Source organism: Artemia franciscana, chromosome 8 (assembly GCF_032884065.1).
Source record: "Artemia franciscana chromosome 8, ASM3288406v1, whole genome shotgun sequence".
NCBI lineage: Eukaryota > Metazoa > Arthropoda > Branchiopoda > Anostraca > Artemiidae > Artemia > Artemia franciscana.
This window is the reverse complement of record NC_088870.1, coordinates 32,076,223-32,101,890: the sequence shown is the minus strand read 5'-3', so window position 1 is coordinate 32,101,890 and position 25,668 is coordinate 32,076,223. Positions and strand designations below refer to the sequence as shown.

At 34.3% G+C, this 25,668-nt stretch overlaps 1 protein-coding gene across 1 annotated transcript in view; it reads left to right on the top strand.

The window, feature by feature from the left end:
• LOC136030303 (ubiquitin carboxyl-terminal hydrolase 48-like) overlaps window positions 1-25,668 on the top strand; it is a 250,597-nt gene that overhangs the window by 66,909 nt on the left and 158,020 nt on the right. The window contains exons 11-13 of the mRNA XM_065709189.1: window positions 6,922-7,088; window positions 12,546-12,684; window positions 18,901-19,003. Of these exons, the coding sequence (XP_065565261.1) occupies window positions 6,922-7,088; window positions 12,546-12,684; window positions 18,901-19,003 (409 nt within the window). The remainder of the gene's footprint in view (window positions 1-6,921; window positions 7,089-12,545; window positions 12,685-18,900; window positions 19,004-25,668) is intronic.

Sequence of the window (25,668 nt, the reverse complement as noted above, 5' to 3'; positions counted from 1 at the left end):
ACCGTAGTGCATGCCAAGCTCTGAATTTACTGGAGAATGACCAACACTGGGATAACTGCATCAATGACGCGTGCGAAACGTCAACCCCAAGTCAAATTCGTGCACTTGCTCTCCATCAGCTCCTACAGAGTTATGGGAAAAATATAAGTCAAAAATGTCCGAAGATATACTCCATCGAAAACAGTTAGAGACGTCAGATATGACTTCTGATTTTAAATCAGAAAATTTATAACTACACTTTAGTTATTATAGAAGATTTGTGCGTACGTATGGCAAACAAACCTCTTCAGGATTTGGGAATGCCTTCACCTAACCGTATCGCTGCTGTTTTGACATGTGTAGAATTGGATCGTGAACAAAGTTACAGTAAGAGTGATCTATTGTCGTATGTACAAAATAACATTTCCAAGTTAACGTCGGAACAAAAAGACATTTATGACACGATAGACTCAATTTCAGAACGTATACAACTACCTGCTGATTTCTGTAATTTAGTGACGTCCAAAAATGAATTGATTTAAAAAGTATTTCCGAATATTCTAAAAAATTATAAAAATAATAAATGGCTAAGTGAAAGAGCGATTCTCGCACCCAAAAATATAGACGTCCACGAAATCAACAATATTGTTTTGACCAAGATTCGAGACCAGGCAGTCCTTTGCAAGTCAGTCGACACAGTTTTGGAACCAAATGAAGCGGTTAATTATCCATCTGAATTTTTAATTCCGTAGATCTTTCAGGGTTTCCACCACACGTGCTACAACTAAAAATAGGCGTACCAATAATACTTTTAAGAAATATCAACCCACCAAAGCTTTCCAATGGCACGCGACTTGCCGTAAAAAAAAAAAAAAAACAATGGAAAACCTAATAGAGGCCACAATCTTGACAGGGCCTTTAGAGGGTGAGGCTGTTCTTATTCCTCGCATTCCCATGATTCCAACGGATCTGCCTTTTCAATTTAAAAGATTGCAATTCCCAATTCGATTAGCATTTGCAATCACCATTAACAAAGCTCAAGGTCAATCATTAGAAAAATGTGGTATAGATCTTAATACTGATTGTTTTCCCATGGACAATTGTACGTTGCATGTTCGAGGGTCGGTAAACCTGACAATCTATTTATATGCAGCGACAATTGGACAGCGAAGAATGTTGTATATTCGCAAGTTTTACGCAGTTAATTTGTATTGTATCTATCTATCTATATAAGACGAGTGGTGTGTATGCATGTTTGTTTGTTTGTAAAAAGAGCGTTTGCATATGACGTCATTATTAGTGCATACGGCTTTGTATATGCACAGACAATGGGAAAGCAAGAATGTTATATATTCGCAATTTTTACGTAGTTTAAACTCCTGCAGACGAAATGAATGCTTGCCTGAAAAATTATAATTTATGGGCACATAAAAATATTAAAATTAACTACAAATATGCGTGTCCGATTGCAAAACGATGACTCTGGTCAAACATTTTCAGATCAATTGCTGGCAATTGGAAACGGAAAGCTCCCAGTAGTGGGAAAGCCAAAAATGTTGTATATTTGCAATTTTTACGTAGTTTGAAACACATATATAAATCTATCTATATTCACAGGTGGGACACAGGGACACAACTACAATGGCGCGTAACTAATATGGCGCATAACGACTTACGCGCTTGGGGTGGCGCGAAGCGCCACCCCAACAGCTAGTATATATATATATATATATATATATATCTATCTCTATTCACAGGCGGGACACAGGGATACAACTACAATGGCGCGTAACTAATATGGCGGGTAACGACTTACGCGCGGGGGGCCAACAGCTAGTTAACAATAACTAGATAGGGACTAAGAGTGGGAACTATGTGTGGACAGAGCCAAAATGCTCTCAGGTAAAATTTCAGAGATTTACCAAAGAGCTTAGATCTATTGAAAGGCTGCTTAAATAGCCTCTCAATTTTCAGAGACCATTCATGCGTGCGGCAGCGTATTTGGCTCTTAACATTTATGCAGTCTGTGGAAAATGAAGCTTTATTCCATACTTGGGAATAACGAAGCATCTAGAATCCAGACTGTCTATCAAATAAAGGTGACGGTTGAACATTGTTTCATAGTTGCAATGCTTTCAGTTAAGCACTAGTAACATCACAGAGTAAATAAAATGATGTTCAGGGAAGGTAGCCAGCCTCATCTACAGGATATTGTAAAATATATTTTTGCTTCAAGTTTTAATGTTGGTCTTTATTTCTTTCTGAATAAACCCTCTTTTTTTTAATATCATACGAGGATTGAACCTCCATGGAAGGTTCTTTCTGCAGCTGAGTCAAAGACTTTATCATAATCTGCAAACTCAGGAATGTGAAATGAATCAAGTGATCATCAACAAGTGGAATGAATCACTTTAGTATAATTCTGAAAAAGTTATGCCAGCTTTGCCTCTTACAGAGACTATCTACATTGGCTTTACTCTTATCAGACATGGCTGTCCTTCCACCAAGTTGATTTTCATTAAAAAATCAACGGATTTTTAAAACGTCATTATAACAGTTCTCCAAATATTAATTTAATTTAAGCATCAAAATTCCAAGAAAACTTGAAAACTTTGTTTGGTCTAAATATAAGACTACCAAAACAATAAAGTAAGCTCGCCAACAAAACGCATCCAGATAGTAAAAAACAAACTTGAAACAACGAAAAGTTAGCCACTAAACCGCCAAGTCAAATAAACGCAAAGCATTTGTGCTTTGAGAGATGGAAGAAGATGCTTTGAAAGTTACTTGTAGTGTAGCAACTTTTTATCACCGATTTACTTGAACAAGTAAATATAACTGTATCGAATTTTGATTTTTTCAAATAATTTTTCAAATAAAGAAAATAGAAGTGTTACAAGCATTAATTTTCATTCTGTACTTACATTGTTCTTTGTTTCTAGGAAGATAAAGAAGACCGTCTGGACATTGTCCAGGTAGAAATTGCGTCATTGTACAAAAATTTATATAGCTTGGAAAACGATGACTGGGAAATAATTCTGTATCGTGGCTAAAAAAAATGGCTTTCACAAGACCCATTAAAAGAAGTCTTTGGTGGACAAATTGATAACTCTGGTTTCGTGTGTATTCACGATAACATTTATGTTGGAGCAATAAAGGAATTCAAATGTGTGCCAAGACAAGAGGTATGTATGTTTATCTTTCCTTTTTATAAATAAAATTTTGTCATCTATGATTTTCTGTGCACTTGTCCATTAAAAACACTGTTTTTGTTGTGTTTTGTATTTTTCTTTCTTTAAGTTTCTCACAGTGGAGAGAGGGAGAGAGAGAGAGAGAGAGAGAGAGGAGAGAGAGAGAGAGAGAGAGAGAGAGAGAGAGAGAGAGAGAGAGAGAGAGAGAGAGAGAGAGAGAGAGAAGAGGAGAGAGAGAGAGAGAGAGAGAGAGAGAGAGAGAGAGAGAGAGAAGAGAGAGAGAGAGAGAGAGAGAGAGAGAAAGAAAGAAAACGAAAAAGAAAAAAAAGAGAAAGAGAGAGAGAGAGAGAGAAACAGCTCGTGTCATATATTCTTGGAGGTACCTCTGTCTCCTCCTTCTCTGATAAGTAAAAATTAAAAATAAATGGAATTAAGAAAAAAACCTCGACCAATGAAGTTTTCAGGGTTGTCATAAGACCGGAAAGAAACTGAAACTTAAGTAGGGGCCATGTTTGATAATATTATATTATTGGTACATCATTATATAAACCGATTATAACGGTTCAAACTGATCAAAACCATAGGGCCCAGTTAAGAGGACAATAACTGCATAAAATTTGTACTCGTTTTGTCATAAAAGTTATCTACAGTTAGATTTTTGCTGTTTATTAATACTGGAGGGAAACGAAATTATTTAGCTGTACTTTTGTAGTATTCCCTCTGAATTTTTTTGACGAAAAAATTGTAACGGATTTGTGTCTGTGACGTGTTTTTTAAGCGCACGACATTGGTCATTAAGTGCATGTCAGGAAGGGAAGCAAAATATCCCGATTTTTTAAACCTTATTGGTTTTCCTGTGTTCTTGTGTGAAATCTTAAGCCAGTAAAAATAACAAAACACGTTTTAGTGCCAAAATTTTCCTAGAGTTGTTTCTATGTGTTATAACCTTAACACTAACTTACCAATTAGTATTATTAGAGTATAATTATCAATCAAGAAAATTAGTAATGTAATCTGAAACAAAATAATGCAGTCCTTATAATGCAATTTCTATTATTTGGGTTTATTATATTTGATCTCAACCTGAAGCAAAAATGGAAAGTCCTTTATTATTTTATGCAGATAATAACTTATTTTCACTTATTCGCACTCGGACCTGTATAAGAAGCTATTAATCAATTCGGAGTCTTGGGACACTAATGAAAATAAGGTGGAGGCATACTTTTCTCACTGTTTTGTGACATGAAATAGATTTTATTGATAGAAATTGACTTACATTATGGATTAATATGCATCAAAATCAGGAAGAAGAAGACCCATCAAATTTACACTTAGCAAGGCCAACCAGTTTTGCACTTGTCCCGTGAGTTACAAACTTTCTCCCAGTAATGGGTTAAATTGCATGGTGACACGGAACACTCATCGTGGGAAGATCCTCTGTAGGAGGACAACTGCGGCAAGGCGTAACATCTAGATCTATGGACAATGGCCTCTGCAAAGGGCTGATGGAGGCACAAAGCCTCCATTCGTACTGGAGGTCCCAAGGAGCAGAGGAAACGCAATAGGAGAACACAGAATCAAAATAAGAAGAAAGATTGACTTTTGTGGACTTGATTATGCAGAGGATTTAAGTATCCTAGATGAAAGTGTGAGCGAAATTAATGAAATTTCTTAGGTTTTGCGAGTTCAGGGTGCTAGAATAGGTTTGAAAATGAATGTTAAGAAAACTAAATCGCTAAGGCTAGGAATAAGTAAAGATGAAAATGTGACATTGGGTAACAAAAAGGAATAAGTAAAGATGATCAAGTGAACAGCTTCACTTACCTTGGTAGTATTTTTTAGTAAAGACGGTGGGAAAAGTGAAGATGTTAAAAGTAGAATAGCCAAGGCTCATGGTGTTTTTTTATAGTTTAAAAAATTTTGGAAGAAAAGAAAGATAAGTCTGCAAAAGATTAGAGAATAGATTGAGAGATTAGAATATTGGAAGCTACGGTGGATAAGCGTGGATTCTCAAAAAGTGGACGAAGATTTGCCAGATGTTTTCCAGAGAAATTGCCTACGGACTGTTTTGGGTACCCGGCTGACTGACCATATTTCAAACAGCAGGCTGTACGAAAAGTTTGGTCCAATCCAGCGTTCTAGGACTATAATAAGAGAAAGGTTGAGATGGCTAGGGTATGATCCGCTGATGAAGGATGGCAGATTGCTGAAGCTTGTCCTTTTCGGCCAACCGTCTAGGGCCAAACGGAAAGCAAGTCGTCCTTGGCTGGAGTGGAAGGATGTCATAAAGAAAGATTGAAGGGAAATGGGAACTTCCTGGAAGGGTGTAAAGACGAAGGCTTTGAGTAGATTAGAATGGAGGAGGGGCATGGGTAGCTGTTCTGGCTTCAGGCAGCTTGGTGCTGCGGTGAGTTGTTGTTAGTAGTAGTAGTAGTAGTAGTAGTAGTAGTAGTAACTACTGAAAACTGACGAAAAGTTTGGTATTCGTTTATCTATATACGGAACATTTTATTTTCTCCTGAAGCTTCTTGTAATTGCTCATTCCATAAATTCGATATTTTAGCTCTAGTTTCTGAGGAAAGGGAAAGAATTTTGTCATAGAAAGGAAAATATTTTAGAGAATTTAAAAATATAGAAATATTTTATTTTTGTTTTCTATAGTGGGAAGGGGAAATTACTTGTTGCACTTGTACAAACTTTGTCTTTAGTTTAGTTTGCCATCATTATATTTATATCTTTTCTTAGTAATATCCAAATTTTCAGCTTCTTGTTGAAAATCACTGTCCTTTTTATGAATCCAAGTGGTCCTTTCCTTTTTACACAAGAAAACTTCAATAAAGTTTTGTAATCTTTTGTACCAAGTACAAATATTTTATCAAATAGTTTTTGGTTTCATTGACCACAATCAATGCATAAAAATTTTGTAAGATTTTTATGTTTGTACGCTTGGAAAAAGACTGAACCAGAAATTTGACGCAAAAACTGAGTGTTTATCCAAATTTTCTGCTTCTTGTTGAAAATCACTGTCCTTTTTATGAATCCAAGTGGTCCTTTCCTTTTTACACAAGAAAACTTCAATAGAGTTTTGTAATCTTTTGTACCAAGTACAAATTTTTATCAAATGGTTTTTACGCTTGGAAAAAGACTGAACCAGAAATTTGACGCAAAAACTGAGTGTTAGACAAGATCTAAAAACATTTATGAATTTATTTCGCATAAAAAGATAAAACTCTAAGAAATCATGGCTCAAATGGTACGGGAGATATGAAAATTCTGATTGCGTTTTCAAATTCATATGGAAAGTACTTATGGAATTCTAGTAGAAAGCTTTAAAGAAAAAAACTGACATTTGAAAGCTCTAAGTAAAAGTGGTAAAAGGCGGGAAGGCGGTAAAGGAAGTTCCATTGCATAGTTATATCTAAATCACAGGGAAAAACAGAAGAAGAAAAATTGTTACGGAAGAGTGTGTGTTGTGTAACGTTATTTTAAATTGGATTTTACTTACGTTTGTTTTCTTCACTGCCGAATTTGTTCTCTTTGCTCTGGTGATCAGTTCACTCTTTATTGTTGTATGTGTTGTGTTTCTTTTCAGTCTTTTCTTGCATTTGTTTAATCATTTCTTGGAAATTCTGGTTGCTGGCTCTAGGTGTCTGGGGAATTGTTTATATTAGCAACCGTTTTTGTTAAAAGCAATCTGTCATTTAAGTGACATTAAATGAAGACCAAGGCGTATATTTTTATATTTTTTCAGTGTGAATATTTCTTTGCGAAGTACTCTGGCGGTCCTCGCCTAGGAAAGGAATTATTGTGTCGGAGATGCGTTATAGGAAGAATTGTAAAACAGAAAATGAAGCTGAATACTAGCGAAGACTTGAAGCGCCTCAATTCACTTCTTCGAGATGTTCACACTGATCCTTTGTAAGTTTGTTTCTATCCAAAATTGAAAGTGCTATAAGATTTAACCAGTTTAACCATGAATGATTCTCAGTCGCTTGTGCAAAAGGGGGGCCTCGTGTTTGCCCATTTTGGTTCTCCAATGGCAGCTGAAAGGATGATCTTGAGCATTACACTTACTCTCAACTCATCTAAACAATTAATTCAAATAGCTTGCACAGAGTAGTTGAAACGTGAAATAGACTGGAATACAATGAGCTGGACAACGGTTTTTCCCTTCTTGGGGATCGGCATGACACCTCAAATAGAAAATGATGAAGGAACAACAAGTTAGGACGAGTAAAGTTTCTCTGCTTTGTGATGTAAAGGCTTTCATGCTTGATAAGCTAGTGACTACCCACATTAGTACCGGAGCGAATTTGGCTTTTCTTTTTCTCTCCTACTCTTCTTTGCACTATTTATTTAATTTCTTTTCATTCTTTCTTCCGAATAAGCAAATCATAAAAGAAACATTAATAGAAATAGAATTTATGCATAAACAAAAAAAATGGATCCTTGAATGTAAGAAATGAAACCTCCATTGACCAGTTGAATGCCAAATTAAGTTAACTTTTGATAGCTCAAAATCACTTTGCGTAACTCTCTGTAGTTGTCAGTTCTTCTCAGACACAACTTTTACATAATCCAATTATCCTTGTTCGAATTTTTTCAGTCTCCGAATGTTTTGAAAAAAAAACATAGCAGTTGATTTAGATAATTACATTTGAAAATGCTGGAATAGATCAACTGGTTTTCGAAACATACTTGAAAAATCGAAAATTGCATATCCAGTAATTCCACGTTTGATGTCTTCAAATATCGGTTGTCTGCAGTCGTCTTGTTGAAGTAAAAGCCTTGTCTTTACAATGCATACTTAACAAAAAATGTGTTTAAGTATCGGTATTTGTAGTATTGAGCCAACAGTTGAATGCACACTTCTGCATACAACCACTAAAACAGCCCGGTATTGCCCACTTTCACGGGAAAATTCTTTGCGGTGTCCATGGTTGGACGTCTCGGCATTGCAGAGCTTAAGCTTATCTTTTTTGCTTCGTAGTTTTTCCTTGATTTATAAATTAACCTATGTTCAATAAGTTATCAGCAACAATTTCGGTATGAAAGCCGCAGCCAAATGTTTCGAGTATTTCAGAGAAGTTGACCGGTAGCGACGTTTATTTTCTACTTAAAGAATTTGTTTTTTTGTTAGCATTTTTACAATGATGCGCTCAATTGCTCTCTAATTGTGACCGTCACAATGGAGTATGGATATGGAATCTGTAGTTCTTTTCTACTATAGCAGGTGAGTTTCCAATGTTAGTCAATGCATGTACCCTTAAGTTTCCAGCTTTCATGGCATAGCTTCAGAACGAAATTTCTGTGATAAATGAAAACGTGCAAAATATGCGAAATGTGGATATTTGAATTACATTTATGCTTCTTTTACATATACGCCACACATTAGCTTCTACACATTCATGCATGTTCCCCTATATTTTTTTGTGAAAGCGTCTCCATATTGATGCAAGAAAGGAGAAGAAGTATTACAATTTGGATGCCATCATCCATGGGCAGTTTAATTGTTTTGCCGTGTTCTTCGGCTTGGCGTGATTAGTTTTTCCTCAAGTGTGTTCTGGTTGAGCTGTGTAACGAAAATAACTAAGGCCTCGAAGTAAGAACTTTCAAAAACAGGCCACTTGTGAAACAGTGAGTAATAAAAAATCGTCAAAATTGCACGACATGGCAACCATCAAAACTTTCAAGCACCAAGGACAGTGAAATTAAAATCTGATTTTTTGTATTAGTTAAGTCTAGAACTTAATCCTCAGGCAGCAATTTGGCTAAAACAGTCTATATACTTGAACAAGTTATGCTGTTCCATTGGCTCGAAACTTACTGGACATAAAACAAACAGCCCTGATCAAAAAGGGCTACCGGATTTGGAACATGTTCTATTAACCCAGACCAAACTGTCGGCACGGACCAAATTATTTGCCGAACTTGGGAATGTTTTAGTCAGTACAGACCAAAAGCACTTGTGGGACTTGGAATACTTTCCAGCAGTCCACACCGAAAGGAGTTACTGAAATTATAACGATTTTGATCCGACGAGGCCAAAAAGGATTGCAGGACCTATAATATTCTCAACCAGCTGACACCAAAAGGAACTACTCAATTTGGAACATTTTTGTGCAGCCCAGATCAAAAGAAGTGACCGGACATGGAATAACTTTGACTACCATATATTAAAAAAGAGCTACCGGACTCGTGAAAATGTTTTGAATCAGCCAAGGTAAAAAAAAAGTTACGAGACAAAAAATTTTAAGACAAGCATGTTAGACGTGTTTGATTTACGATAAGCTCAAAGCTTGCCGAGCATGTATCCTGATTCAACAGGACTTCACCGCGCAACAAATTTTGTCTTATGGATGTAAGTGTGCATTATTTACTGTTTCTCGATTGTCTTGGGAATTTCAGAATCTCTACATATTGTGGGCTAAGGTGACCTCTAACCGCAATAATTGTTTGGAAAAATTCCTAAGTGTACTGAATATGTTTTTGACACCCAATTGGCTCGAAAATTACAAAGCATATTATTTGAACCACGTACGCTCCAACACACGGCAAATTTTTACCTAAATTACTTAAGTACGCACCATTTTTTTTTATCCGATTAGATTGAAACTTAAAGGGTTGGACGATTGAATAAGGGGACCTTAAAGCACAAAAACTGCATGATCGAATGGATTTGAGTCCATAAAATGGACCAAAAATCTTGAATTTGGTCCTCTTTTGTAAATTCCAAGCTAGTTATCCGATCTTTCCGAATTGAGGTACCATCTGATGCACAATCGGAAGATAAGAAGATGGATGAAAGCTCTAGTTCGTTTGCTTTCTTACCTATGCCTCCCTCTAGATGTTTGTCACCTTTTATAGCATTTCATTGAAAAATACACTTTGCCCTCTCTTAATATTGTCGTGAATTGGCGCCCCTGTCCACTACCCCCCTTTACGCAACCAACTTCTTGGCCAAAGCGTAGGCACCTTGAACCTTGCTACGTACAAGATTTAATCAGTATGACCGAAACGAACTCATGCATCGTCTAATTATAACAAGATTTTCAAGTTGTGTTATATCGTAAGTAAATGTTAGCCCTTATTTCTGCACAACACTAACTTGTCGCCGCCAACTTCTTTGCGTTTTTTCTCTGCTTGAAACATAGGGGTTAAAAGTCTTGGGCCAACGGAAGATGAAAATAAAGATTTACAGATGCCTGTGCCGCTTTTGTAACCTTTTTAAGAACGTATTCCAATTTGCATTTAATGTATGGGATGACAACGTTGGATAAGGAGAAGAATTTTCATAATTTAGTCTCTTTTTCTGATTTTGGACCTCCAAATGTTTCTACCCCTCTCCCTTTAAAAAAATACCGTGCATGAGTGCAAACTAGCTAAAATAAGACTATATGATTTAATATTAGCAAATAATAAAGCCGGAATTAGCAAAATAAAGCCGCATTGTCTTTACCTTATTTAGCTACTGTTATATATTTTCTCAGTCAAATTTTTGAACACGTGGTTCTTCCAGCGAGAAGTTGAAAAAACATGTTATTTTCTTTCGCGCAACTTTAATAAATGTTAGGACATGCTTTATTTTGGGTGCGCCAATGTAAAGTTAAAACCTTGATCGACATGAATTATCTCGAATATCATATTTTGCGTACCTTCAGTGGTGTGTCATAATTTTCGCTAGTTGAATGATATTCCTCTTCAGTCCTCTCTCGATTTAACATACTTTCAGAATGCTAATAAAAAAATTTGATATTCCCGGAATCCTTGCAAAATCTTTCAGGGATTTCAGAGCCCACATTTATTCAGCTCCAAAATGCATGATATGAGAAATAGTTAAGTATTCTTCCTATGTACTTTTTTGCATCCTTTAGCTGTAAAATGAAGATTTGGGGCTAATTTAAATAGCACTAAAATTGATATAGCCCATTAAAAAGACCATTATATTTCTTTCATACGTTAAAATCCAGTTTTACTATTCTTTAATTTCTCTTTTGAAATTGGTCTGTTGTACATAATTTAGTTATTTGCTAGTTGTAGGTTAAAAAAAAACTTTTACTATCTCTATAACAAGCTCTCAAAATCGTGGTGTGTCAGAATCACTTCGGTCCTATATCAAAGTTTATGTCTTTGTTTTTTTTTGTTTTTTTTTAGCTCAGGACTTAAATAAGTTCGATAAGTTTTTAAAAGTTGGGAAGTGACGTTTTATATTGATTCTTAGTCTCATTTGATAAACTAATATCTCTAAATGGGTGTTTTTTTGTTCAGTTTGCCATATTTTTTATTATTGATATTTTCAATATTTAATAATTTTAATGGCCTATTGTTAATTATTAAACAGTAATATTATTGATCTAAAATTTATTATTCAGTTGACTCTACCTGTCTGGTCACAAAAAGAAAAAGCGCAGCATCCCTAAAAAAATTATGATTTGAAAAAAATTTCATTTAATGAATTTACACTAATTAACGACATCCTCAGTATAATTTAAATCGTTTTCGAAATGGCATCTGATCTGTATTGAGAGAACCGAAGTGTGAATGTTGCAGAGCCCATCAAATTTTATGTCACAAATAGTGGAAAGCATATTGAAGATATTGTCTATAAAAGTATATCTTCAATCAAATAATGAATTCTTTCTGATGAAAAAATACTTGTTTTGTTTTAGTCCAGACTTCGGAAAAATCCTGCAACTATTATTATCAGTGGTATTATTATTGTTAGTATTGTACTACTACTGATGACCAATAATTACACCATTAAGATGCCAGAGGCAGCTTTGCACTCTCCCTCTTTACTCCAGTGTATTCACATCTTCAGTATTCGCTCTATCTTATGAAGTTGTCTTCCTTTGAATATTTTCTTATTAATTCTTTATACCCTTCTCGATGACGGCTTGTTTTTTTTTAGGTCTAGCTGGATTCAAAAAAGCAGATTTATCGGGAACCTGTCCTATTTCAACTGTGAAACATGGCCTAACAATCCTAACCTTTCTTTTGTTATAACCATAGACGAACCTCATGAAATCGAACCTCATTTTTTGTAAAACTTATTTTGTGAAATGCAGTCGGTCAAAACAGTATCTAAAACAAACTCTTAGGCAAATCCAATGGGATAAAATTTATGTTTCTTTCTTTAGTTTTTGAAGGGCCCAGATTTCACTCAATTATTAGACCCAGGTTAATTTGATATATTCTAAAGATGTTACTTTTATTATTGTTTCAACCCCCTGTGGACGCTCCTTTGGGAATACTTCGGTTAAACTTAATCTAGCATTGATTTTCCTGTGAGAATAAACATTGATATATACCTTAATAAACTATGTAGATGATACTTCTACATACAAATTTAACCCTTGCTCCTATTTTTTTCAGGACTGGGTTCTGGGTTGGAAAAGAGTCTTTAAGAAAATGGCGGCAAATCTTCACAAAAAAGTTAGAAGAAATGTACCAAGTCGGTCTAAAACCAAATGGAAAACTTGTAAATGAAGATAATCACACCAACGGAATTGAGGTATGGTTTGCAGTATTTTAGTATTACTTTCGTTTGAATGTTTGTCCTGCTAGGGAAGATTGTCACAAGGGGCAAATTTGTTTTGGCTATGTACTATCTCAGACATTCCATTCATGTCTTGTACCTAATTTTTTTTTATTTTTCAGGTAACAAAATTAAATTACTTGTACTTTTTCTGCTGGTCAGAAATCTGACCAATGCGTTAGAAAAATCCTGAAAATATTGGAAAACATACCAATATAGGATAAAGATTAACACAAATAGGATTTTGTAAAGAATGCGATACAGGATACTGACAACATTGTTTTAACAAATACTTGGTGCATTTTAAGGGTTGTATTATTTGGTACAACTTCCAAAAATTGTTTTTCGTGTTTCTTCTGTACATACCTCGTTTTGTTGAATTTTAACGAAAATGTATGGTATTAAGTGCATCCAATGTGGTTTTTCTTTCCATATCTTTTGATTGTAATGAATAAATTTGGAAAAAAAACAACAACTTATTTTAAGGCTAAAATCGAATTAGACAAATAATTTTCATCACTTCTTTTAAAATGATTTTGCCATAAATGTCATATTTCTTACGGGATGTGCACGCGAAGACCGTGACCTTTTGACTATGCAAAATGATGTACTTTGTCATAAACTACATTTGTAGCTTGACCTGTAGTAAAAAAAAAATAACAAAAGATGGAGGAAAGATCTAAATAAAGTGATGGAGGGAAAGATCTAAATTGAACCTTAAAACGAAAAAAACACTATATTACTTCTCAGTAGTAGAAGAATCAGACTTTGAAATACGTGTGGAGTAGTGACAGTAGAATTCATAGGTGTAGAGCATGGAGTCTGGAGGCCTGGGCTCCTCCTGGAAAATGTTCGAGAGGGGCTCAAATCTTCCCCCAGTAAAAAATTAGTATTTTGCTCAAGTATATTCAGAAATGTCTAAAAAACACGATGTTTTTGGCTCTAATTTTTAGAACTTAAAAGAAGAAGGTTTAAAGAAGGTTTTAGAACTTCTGTGCTTGGGAGAGGGGAAAAAGGCAGTAGCTAAACTGCTATTTTTTGTAATTGTGTTCGTTTCAAGTTTGACTTAAATATTCAATTTTATTTTTACTCGTATTGAGATTTATTTATTCATCTATATCAGTATCTGATATAGATGAATATTTTTGATATGATCATTTATTTAAATTCTGTTCGTTTTGGTAGTAACTTTTATTCTTTAGCAGTAACCTCTGGTCGTTAGTAAGTTCATTTCTGCTGGTTTTGAGCTTAATATGGCTCTTTATTTATCTCTTTGAAACCCTTCGTTTTTGGGAAAGTTGCTTTTCAATCAGTTTTAACAAAAACTCCCGTTGAATTCTTTGGTTTTCTCAGCTAAGTTAGACAAAGATCATTTTGCAAGGTTTACTTTACATATTTTAAAACCTAAAAATGAAGTTTCTCTAATGGAAGCAAAGAACAAAGTTAAAACGTGAAATTATTGCTTCGAAGTTTATGCAACATCTATCTGCAAAATGGTTCAAATAAACTGACTCATGATATGGCCTTTTATTCATAGAATTCTGTAAAATTATTCAAGATAGAGTGTAGTAAATATCCAGTCAAGGGTTTCCAACAACGGCGAATTTTAATGGTATTTTTTATTTCGATGATTTATTTCGCCATGTTTTAGGATCTTCAGTTTCTTTTGAAATTAAGAAATTATAAGTACAAAATATTACCTTGTTCAATGTGATTTATGGTTATAAGTTACTTTCAAACATCAATTGCAAAAGTTTTCTCTATATGACCTTGGAGAACACATTTTAAACCTTCGATTTAAGTGACACTTAAAAAATATTTTTATTCAGACAGCCTGTTTTAGATTTTATACTACTACTAGTACTACTCCTAGCAATTCACCGCAGCACCAAGCTGCCTGAGGCCGACACAGCTGCGCATGCTCCTTCTTCATCCCGATCTATTCAAACCTCCCTCTTTGCACTCTCTCAGGAAGTTCCCATTTCCTTTAGACCTTTCTTTATGACATCCTCCCGCCCCAACCACGGACGACCTGTTTTCCGTTTAGCCCTAGAAGGTTGGCCGAATACGGCAATTTTTGGCAATCTGTCGTCCTTTATCCGCAGAGCATGTCCTAGCCATATCAACCTTTCTCTTATTATAGCCCTAGAAAGCAGGATTGAGTCTCACATTTCGTATAGTTTACTGTTTGAAATACGGTCAGTCAGCCAGGTACCCAGAACAATTCATAGGTAATTTCTCTGGAAAACATCTAGTAGATCTTCATCCGCTTTTCGGAACGCCCATGCTTCTGAGCTATATTTGACTACTGTCATCACTGTAGCTTCCAGTATTCTAATCTTGGTTCGCAGACTTATCTTCCTATTCTTCCAAACTTTTTTTACTGTGGAAAAACACCCTGAGCCTTGGCTATTCTACTTTTAACATCATCACTGCTCCCATCATCTTTACTCTTAATACTAGAGTTTTCCTAACTCTAATAAAATTAAAGTTTTCCTAATAAATTTATATATATATATATATATATATATATATATATATATATATATATGTATATATATATATATGTAAAATTATTTGGAAAACTCTAATTGGCTAAAATAAACAATCTGTTTTGCTAAGTATCTTTTTTAGGTAGCTTTTCCTTTAGTGGTAAGCGAGACTTTCTTTTATCGATTTTATCGTATACTTGGGGTGTCTCTTTTATATTGACAGTAGGCGACTAAACACCTAAAATATTCAGCGGTGGAAGTGAAGTTTCATTTGAATTTGTGAATTTGTTTGTTAATTCAGGGGGAGGGGGGGGTAAGCTAGAGAAAAATCTTATAGGAATCATCACCTGCGATATTAAAGGCTAGGGGGCGATTCAGAGTTTCAGATTGCACCAGCCGGTTGCACGTCGCTGCTCCGGAATCCCTACAATCAAATCTTTGATTTTTAGCGCTTTCTGATGAATAAATTCGTAATTAGTGAATTTTGATTACTGTTGCCGCTTACTATAGTACATTTGCTCTTCTTTTTTAGCACTTCCGCTTCCGCCTCACCCTAAACAGTGACTTGACAGTGCACGAAAGAAAAGTTCTAAATATGCAGTACTTTTTCTAGTAACGGTAAAATCTGAAAAACTAACTTTATAACATGGATATTATTTTCAAACAGTTTTGAGTTCATTCCATAGCGAATATCAGAATATGTATTAAATTAGTAGTGTAAACCAGCCGAGTTAATGAACTTGCTTTATTTTATTACTGCTATCTAAGCTGGTCTTATTTTTAGTTTGTATGAAAAATATACATACCTATATACATGGGTCTAAATGGCCCTTCTACTCAAGATGGCCCCCTCCCTAAGGAATCTAAGGAAACCTATTTGCTTCTTTGCTCAAAATTCTCACCACTTTTTAGCAGTGAATGAGAAAACTACCTTAAGTTATTACTCTGTAAATGATTGAGAAGATGGCGAAATTTCCTCTTTTGTATTGTTTTCAAACTGTTAAAGGTGCTACTAGTTCATAATTCTGACTTTCTATAAGGAAAGCAGCAATAAATTTACAGGTCATGGAGATCACAAGGCGTAATCTGTATAACCAAAAAGCTATTACCGTAGGGTATCATGTAGCGACGAGATTTTTGCAGCAGTCAAATGTTCACCTGTTGCGATGACTCGCAATATGTGTCAAAGATTCTTTGAATGTGGCAAATTTTTCTACGAAGCTCTCTGAAGCTTAACAAAATAAATCCAAGTATTAGCAAAATTATAGTTTAAATTTATAGTTTTGCTAGAACAGTTGATTATTATTACCCGCAGATTACAGGAATACCAATGGAAATGGCATTGGACTGAGAGCTGCATCTATTAGATATTTAGATATCATAGTAGATGAAAGTCTGTCTTTCATGTTGTGAAGGTTTTCCCAAAATTGCCTAGAAACGTGAGAATTATGACGCTGATGTTTCCCCATTGAGTTGAGTGTCCTGAGGACCATGTTTTTTTTGCATACTCGTCCATACTTTAGTAGCAGTCATTTTTAGGGATATTATTTACATGGTTTTGGTTTGTCTAGTCTTTACAAAAAAAAATAATAGTGTGGTTGAAATGATAAGTATCACTTTCATATGTTTTTTTTTGTTTTTTTTTTTTATTTTTATTTATTTTTTTTTGTCGCTTTGCTTAACAAAGTAGTCAAGATAACCTAAATTGATGGTTAAATTGCTGCGACAAGTGAAAATTGCTCCTTTGTTAACATTTGTGTGTAAATAAGGTAAGAATCAGAAATCAGTTATATTAGTGAAAAACCCTCATTGGGAGTGTCTTGTACTGGTTTTTCTTTGTACATTAATGTCTTCCTGTTAGAGAATAAAATAAAACAAACAAGTTTTTTTCCCTCTGAAATTAAGGAGCAATATTAAAACTAAAAACGAACTTAAATCATTACGTATATGAGAGGGGGGCTGCTTCCTCTTCAATACCTCACTCTTTACGCTAAATTTTGACTTTTTTTCCCAAATATTTAAAAATGACTCCTGAAATACAAGGGCCGTTTAATTAGAATAATGATTTTTTTTTTATTTGTAAAGAAAAAACTTTAACCCTCTGCAGTAGGGTTTTCTGATATGCTGAATCTGGTGGCGTGGTCTTCATTAAAATTACTTGATGTTTTGGGGTGTCAATTGTTTGGCAATTTTTCTCAGGCTGGTAACTTTTGATGGGTAATATTAAACTTGATGAATTTTATATTTGGAATAAACATCGAAATTCGATTCTTTTGATGTATCTTTTGTTATCAAGACTGTTTCTTAGAGTTTCGGTTGCGATTGAGCTGCATCGCTCCTTACTTACAATTTGTTACCACAAACTGTTTGATTTTTTTTGGGCTGGTACAGCTTTATTTATCTTGGGACCTGTTCACTATTCTCCTGATACACGGGGTGGTAGTTCGATTGCTTTTGCACTGAGCTTATAGTCTCCTCATTGTAACTTCTCTGTAATTCATACAGGTTTTAAAATGTGAAATTCATATGATAGTGATTAAGAAATGGAGAATGTTTGTCTATTTAAGAATAGTTTAAATGTATCATTTTGCAGTTATTATGCGGATCTACTTATTGTGTTTATTTGTGTTTTCGGGAGGTAAAAATTGCAGCTGTGTTGCCTTGTAATTTCTACCCTCAATTTTTCAAGCTTTCATGTTTATTATTAACTTCTTCTATGGGGGTCAAGCCTTCCTATTTGTGTTTACTCGATTTCACGTGGCCTGATTGAGTAGAAATTTCGCAACCATATTGCTTTCCTATGATAATACTCAGTAGTGGGTTCTGGATCCTTGAACTGCCAACTCTCCCCCACTCACGACCATATTTTTTACTGAAAGGTCAGTATATGGCACCTCACTTGACGAGTCATTCTAAAAAAATTATGTGCTCTTGAAGGCGAAAAGTGGGTCCGTGACCCCTTTTACACCCCCCAGAATATCCCTTAATACGAAAAATCTCATTTCAAAAGTATCATATTCATTTTACTCAAATAATATTTAAATAAGCTTAGCTTTGTAAAAAAAAAAGAAAGGCCAGAAAAATAGTTAAATAAACCAACCCCGTATAAAAGGCTTCTCCAAACGCACTAAAAAAAATATAGAGAGTAAATTGGCTTTCCCGCTATCCGGAAGAGATGAAAATTTGTTAGACTAAGAATGAAAATGTGAGATGCTCGTCACATAAAATGCTTTAGCACTCCCTGTTAATCATGGTAATATGGTCTTTTATGTTCACTTTGAACGAGAGGCTGTGGTAAATGTTCTTGACTATATCTCGATTCTTCATTAGTTGTAAAATATGTCATAAACGCCCTACGCTTTATATATATATATGTATATATATATATATATATATATATATATATATATATATATATATATATATATATATATATATATATATATATATATATATATATATATATCCAAGTATGCAAAGATTCACAGAGGATTCCATTTTAATTAAAAGCCCTCGCCCCCTCAAGAGGATGATGTTGGTGTCCCCTTGACTTACCGTCAACAAAGTTCTTCCTAGTGTCGATGAATTGTCTGAAAAAGAAAATCTGCTTCTTTCAACTGGTTTCTTAGGTGTTTATCACTATCAAGATATAAGGCTTGTAAACAAATGTCGTATATGTGATTATAAAATCTTTTCCTAGGATTCTAATGGAAAGTCACACAGAGAAGAAGTATCCAGTGAAGAAGTGGAGGTTTTCTTTGAGAAGGAATTGAATTTTAACGAAGATATACTCTGTATTCACGGTAATTTTTTTTTTTTTAACATTCGTTTTTAACTTCTACACCTGGAGGAAGAGGAAGAATAATTTAATGTAGGTAATCTGACTGAAGGCAACAAGTTCGGCAGTTTTGTGTTGTGAGAGTTTGCATGATGATAAAGTGCTTCTATTTCTTCAACTTCCAATAATGAGGCTGACCAACAAAATTAGATCAAGGCTCAGACCTCAAAGGTCCATCGTCTCCACACTCAAAAACGACTATGCTCAATTTGTGGTTGAGTGGTCATTAATTATTTTTGCATACCCACTTTTATCTTATATTTCGCCTGTTGTCGGACCTCTCTATCCCTTAGTATATCTTCCAACTTGATATTAATATTGTAAACTACTTCAAGTCGGGGCCATATCCTGGCTGAATATTCTTGTATGAGATACCTTCTTGTTTCGATGACGGTCATCTCACACTTTTGGCAATTGAAGATTGAGTTCTCCTTATTCGGGATAAAGGCTTTCCAAAATTTTCAGTTCTATTATGGCTTTTGTGACCATTCTTACATCGGGCTTTTTCAGTCGTAAAACCTGTTGGTCAGGGAGGGATTAAAATTAGGGGGTATTACCTTCATTTCATGACAACCAACCTTCCTAAGAAAATTGCCGCAGCTCTGTGAAATTGGGATAAAAGGATCTGGTTTATAAAACCAGAATCCCAGCCTTAGTGGCTTCATCTGCCATTTTATTACCCTCAATCCCCCTGGGACTTGGGTTATGATAGTTTTCTTTTCATTGGGTGCTAAACTATTAAGAGCTTCATAGCAGTTCAATTCTTCATCTTTTGCCGGCTCTTTATATTCTGGATAGCCCTCAATCATACTTGATTATCAGTTAGGATATAAGTATCTCTTCCTGTAGTTTCCATTCGCGCCAGTCTTTTAGCGCCAGTCTCTCATAGACTTGTGCAGGCGTGGTGCCGTCAGTTATGTGGCGAACTACTTTTTTAATGACATTTTTGTGTAAATAGAAATTATATGCGAAATTCATATTTCTGTTTGCCTTTGTCAATTTTTTTTTCGAAATGGTCTGCATTGCAGACATGCTGCACTTCTTTTGACTCATGATATCAGGGATCATTTATGGGTCAGCTGAGTGTCAAGTGACGTTAAATTCATATTTCAGAAATAATCTGTGATTTCAATCAAAGTTGGTAAGACATTAGCCTTTTGGGTTGTTGAGAGGGTGGTAACATCACACTTATTTGTGATAACTGCTGTTCGTTTTCAGTTTTAACGACTTTGTTCGATGTAATTTCTGTTTGTTTTATGGTTAATGTCTTGATTTATTGGAAGTAATATTTATCTTAAATTTGAAATTCTCTGTTTACTACTCGTGGGAAAGTATTGACAGATAACGCAGTTCTTACAAGTGAATGCTATGTGTATAATACAGGATCTTCTTAGAATTATGGCTAAGGGCACAAGGAGAATATAAGGGAGATGATCAAGTCAAGATAAAATGTACAAAGAGGTTTGAATCGTGTAATATTCAGAAAAGTTTGACGTTTTCCTCGCAATAAAACTTGTTAACCTTTGCCCCCTTTCCCAGATATTTCTTTGCTTGCTCAGAACCTCCTCTCCCTTTTGGAAAGTGCATGTAGGTATTCTTGGCAATTAAATTAGCAATAAACATTATTCGTGTTTCCCTTATTTGGTTGGCTTCATTTTAAAATATCTTGGTTAAAATCAATCATAATATGTTTTTTTTACTCGACCTGAAGATTCTCATTTATCATGTTGCATAGATGGCATCTAATATTTACCTTAAAAATTTGATTTTTTTTTTTCTTTTTGCTGTCACCTTGTGTTCCTTAATGTTAATTAAATATAAAGAACAAGTTTTTTTTTGACGAAAAGAACAAGAAACATTTTTTGAAAAAAACAAGAAACAGTAAAACAGTTTTTTACTGTTTTAAAAAGTAGAGTTGAGAGAAAGAGTCAAAACTTAGCGTAAAGAGCGGGGCGTTGAAGAGGGAACAGCGCCTTTCATATACGGAGTAATTACTGTTCGCTTTAAGTTTTAATGTCGCTCCTTACTTTCAGTTAAAAATTTTTTTTGTTTAATTTCTGAACGCTTTTGAATTACTGCACGTTTTGATTTTGGCTCTCCGCTCATGAATAATTAAAAAAAAATTTGCATATTATATTTTTTTTGCTAAATGGCTTTCTCGTAGTTTTGATCGAACAATATTGAGAAAAAAGGAGCGAGGTAGGAATCCTAGTTGCCCTCCAATTCTTTGGTTACTTATAAAGGCAACGAGAACTTTAATTTCTTATAAAAGTTTTTAATAGTAAAGAATATACGTAACTTACGAATTAACGTACGTAACGAACTTCTATATTCGAATGTCTTATTAGGTATATGAGGGGGTTCGCCCCCTCGTCCATACCTCGCTCTTTACACTAAAGCTTAAATTTTGTCCCAATTCCTTAAGAATGACCCCTGAATCACAAAAAGCTGTAGAATAAATAGTTGAAAGTACTAAAAATACTTTAGCGTAAAGAGCAAGGTATTAGGAGGAGGTGAACCCCACATATACGTAATAATTTTTGTTCGTTTTTAGTTTTAATACTGCTCCTTACTTTCAGTTGAAAAAACTTTGTTATATTTATTTTTCAATTGTTTGTTTTAATATATTCCCTTAAACGTCTGTACACTTCCCAATAACCATTATTAGATTTAAACACTGGTCAAAGTTTGTAACTTGCAGTCCCTCCCACAGGGACTGTGGGGGAGTAAGTTGTCCTCAAAGACATAGTTATTAGGTTTTTCGAATAGGTTGAATAAAATGGCCATCTCAGAATTTTGATCCGGTGACTTTTTGAAAAAATGAGCGTGGGAGGGGGTCTAGGTGCCCTCCAATTTTTTGAAATAAACGCTGTAGCTTTTAATTTCCGTTAGAATGAGCCCTCTCGCGAAATTCTAGGACCATTGGGTCGATAGGATCACCCCTGGGCAAAAAAATAACAAAACAAACAAATAAACACCAATCCATGTTCTGCCTTCGGGCAAAAAATACGAAATGCCACATTTTCCTAGATAGGAGCTTGAAACTTCTACAGTAGGGTTCTCTGATACGCCGAGTCTGATGGTGTGATTTTTCGTTAAGATTCCATGACTTTTAGGGGGTGTTTCTCCCTGTTTTTTAAAATAAGGCAAATTTTCTCAGGCTTATAACTTTTGATGGGTAAGAATAAACTTGATGGAACTTATATATTTAAAACCAGCATTAAAATGTGATTCTTTTGATGTAACTATTGGTATCAAAATTCCGTTTTTTAGAGTTTCGGTTACCATTTAGCCGGGTCGCTCCTTACTACAGTTCGTTACCACGAACTGTTTGAAAATGCACGTAATGTGTGTATATTTAGACGGCCAAGGCAAGCATCCATGGATCCATTTTTTTTTTTTTTTTTCGACCGATAGTTTTAGTTCCCGATATGAAATAGGTGGTGCAATAACTATATTGAAAGAGAAAATTGTTTGAGATATCAATATTTTGCTTTTACATGCAAGGGGATATATTAAACTCGCTCATTACCAATGGTCGAACGGGCTATATTCATAAGTGTAGGTTTGCCTAGGGCTACTCTATTTTTAAAATTGTTTGCTTCTCCACTTCTGCCACAAAGCTGAGGTAATTTTCATCACTGTCTTGGATCTTCCAATAATAATGTCTATGCGAACAATTACACCCAAGTAAACTATGACTATAACTATTACAGTCAAAACAATCACTTTCAAACATGCATTTCGCGGCTTCCAATTTTTTCATCTTTTTTTTGCAAAAATCAAATTGATTATAAAAACTGTCAAAATACAATAGGACCTTGGTGGCTAAATCAAAATGACATAATTTTTAGAAAATCCTCAAAATGGCTTGTGCCAGCTACGCCTCTCACTCGGACTATCTGTCTTTGCTTTGTCTCTAATTGGTCAATGGCTTGACAGCATCTTGATTTTAATTCAAAATAAAGCAATTACAACATATAAAAATAATGTATATTTCTTTATTCTCTGGTTTCAAATGGTATAATTTTTCCATCATTTATCTATTAAAGTTTTGGTATGGGAATTCTTTTTTTCGTCTTAGAACAAGTGATGGTTTTTGTTTAAATTCTCCAATTCGCATAACGCAAGGCGTGAGACAAGGTGGGGTTTTGTCTCCCTCTATTGTTAAGTTGCGTGTTTCTAATGTGCTGAATAATCTTTCGCCTACTCGCTTTATAGAAAATTGTAATGTCTCATACCGAGGTTACGCGGGTGACATTCTTTTAATAAGTCGTAGTTGAATAGTCTTCCGACTTTCTTTAGTTTTTCTGTAGTTGAATAATCTTTTGACTACTCCCTTTATAGAAAATTCTAATGTCTCATCCCTAGCTTAGGCGGGTGAAATTCTTTTAATTAGTCTTTTAATGTTAAAGCTTCTTCTAGATCACCATTTAGTTATCAAAAACTTTCGGTTGGGACTCTCGAATACAAGTAATTTACGGTCGTTTCGTTTGCGTACAATTTCCAGTGCTAAGTTTCAGCTCCCAATTAGGTATTCCAAAATTGTTGCCAACAGGGGTAAGTAAAACCTTAAAGCACCGGTGAAAATATATTCAATTTACTGCGACCACTCATTCTTATCTATATTTTTTTTCAAATTTTCCTAAAAAAAAAAAAATATCCGAGCTCTCACTTTAGTTTATTTTAGGTATTTGAGATTTTAGCTTTATTTCCCACCATTGTATAAGATTAGTAGAATTGTGCAGAATTTTGATGCTCTAGGTATAACGGCTAAATTGACCCTGTTACATGAAGAGTTGTATGAGTCTCCTTATTCAAAATTTCAGCCATTTCATATTCTTATTTCATGTTTTTTTTCTAGTTAATGGTTTTATTTTGCTCTCTTTTTTTCTTGTAACTCATTACTCCACTTTCGTCTTGTTGCTTATAATGGGTTAAAAATAAATCATTATAATTATTACTATATATATATACATATATATATATATATATATATATATATATTATATACACATATATATATATATATATATATATATATATATATATATATATATATATATATATATATATATATATATATATATTATATTATAGTTGTCTTTATTGAAGTTGTCTTTAGGTACTTTGTTAGTTTCTTATGAGGGAAGACCATGTGTTGTTTTGGGGTTTTATAACATAGTGTTTCGTTGTTTATTTCTCATGTTGATTTCGGTAAATGGCCTTATGCTCCATACTCTTTTTGTGTTTTTTATTTTAGGACATCCTCGTAAGCTCCGCTTTTGTTGTGCTATTATATAAAAATGATTATTTTCAATAAAATTGCTCTACTACTGCTAGCATTACTTCATCTGAAGCGGCAACAGTTGCAATACCTTACTTCTTTGTTTTCATCTTTCTGAGTAAGCGGATCTTTAAATTTCTGATTATTTGTAAGCACTGTTAAAATTTTGGCTAAACCACGTATTTTTTATTAGTTAGTGTTTCCAATGTATATCGTGGATTTTAACGTTAGTGCACATATTAAAAACAAAATTAAAGTGTTTTTTTTATATAAAATTTCAGCTATATTTTCTACTTACGAAATCATTATTAAAATGTGCTAATTTCCTCAGCACATCTGTGTCCTCAATTTTCAACCAAAAAGTGGAGGGGGGCTTTGCACACAACTGGAAGTGCTTTAGCCAAGAGTACAACGTTTCTTTTGCCATGCTCCCTAAATCCACACAGTAAATTGTTGTTTTCGTGACAACTTAAAACAGGTAGACTGATTCCTTTCCCTGCTTCAAAATCTCACTATATTTTCTTCACGTTTTCAGAATGGAATGACCATTAGTGTTGCTTTTTTGTTGTTTTTGTTGTTGCGTTTTGTGTTTTGGTTTTGTTGTTTTTCATACATAACCTCTGTGAATAACTATTTAATTTTGTGCAATTGCTTAGTTATGGAAGAGAAGTGACAAGTCGGCGTAGAAGTTACAGTAAATAAAATATTTTCTCTGAAACGGGGTAATTATACTCCCAAAAAATCTCTATGTTCCTTTTTTTAAAATCTATCTTGGTTTGCTGTGTTTTTAGCTATAATATCGAGTATAGTTGATCCCTACTTGCCAAATGTCATGCTAACTTTTTATGCATTGAGTGGTACAAATCGAAATTATTCCTTAGTGGTCAGAGTATCAAAAACTTTTAAAGGTAATTATGAAATTGTTTAAATTTCTTGAAATTCTTTAAAATTTTAAAATTGTTTAAGTTCATTTCAGAAATATGTATTGACCATGTTTTGATTTTGCACTTTAACGCAGTGAACATCTTGCGAGTCGTAAAAAAAAGGCTTATGGTTCTGTATGTGTCTGGAATTGCACCAAGAAGAAACCTAAGTTTAATAATTATGGTCTTTGGTAATATTATTGCAGCAAACTCAAATGGAACAGCTTTTTCTGAGAAAAAAAAAACAAAACAAAAACTGGGAGCATAGAAACAAATGTTATAACTTGAGTAAGCAAAAATGTTTGGATGCTTAATTGACTGTTAGGTAGTATTTAAGAGATCCTTGTAATAATAATGATAATAGAAAACATTCTATTGAAATGTTTGAATATTTTAGTGCTGAGCGAGTACAGTGCTCAA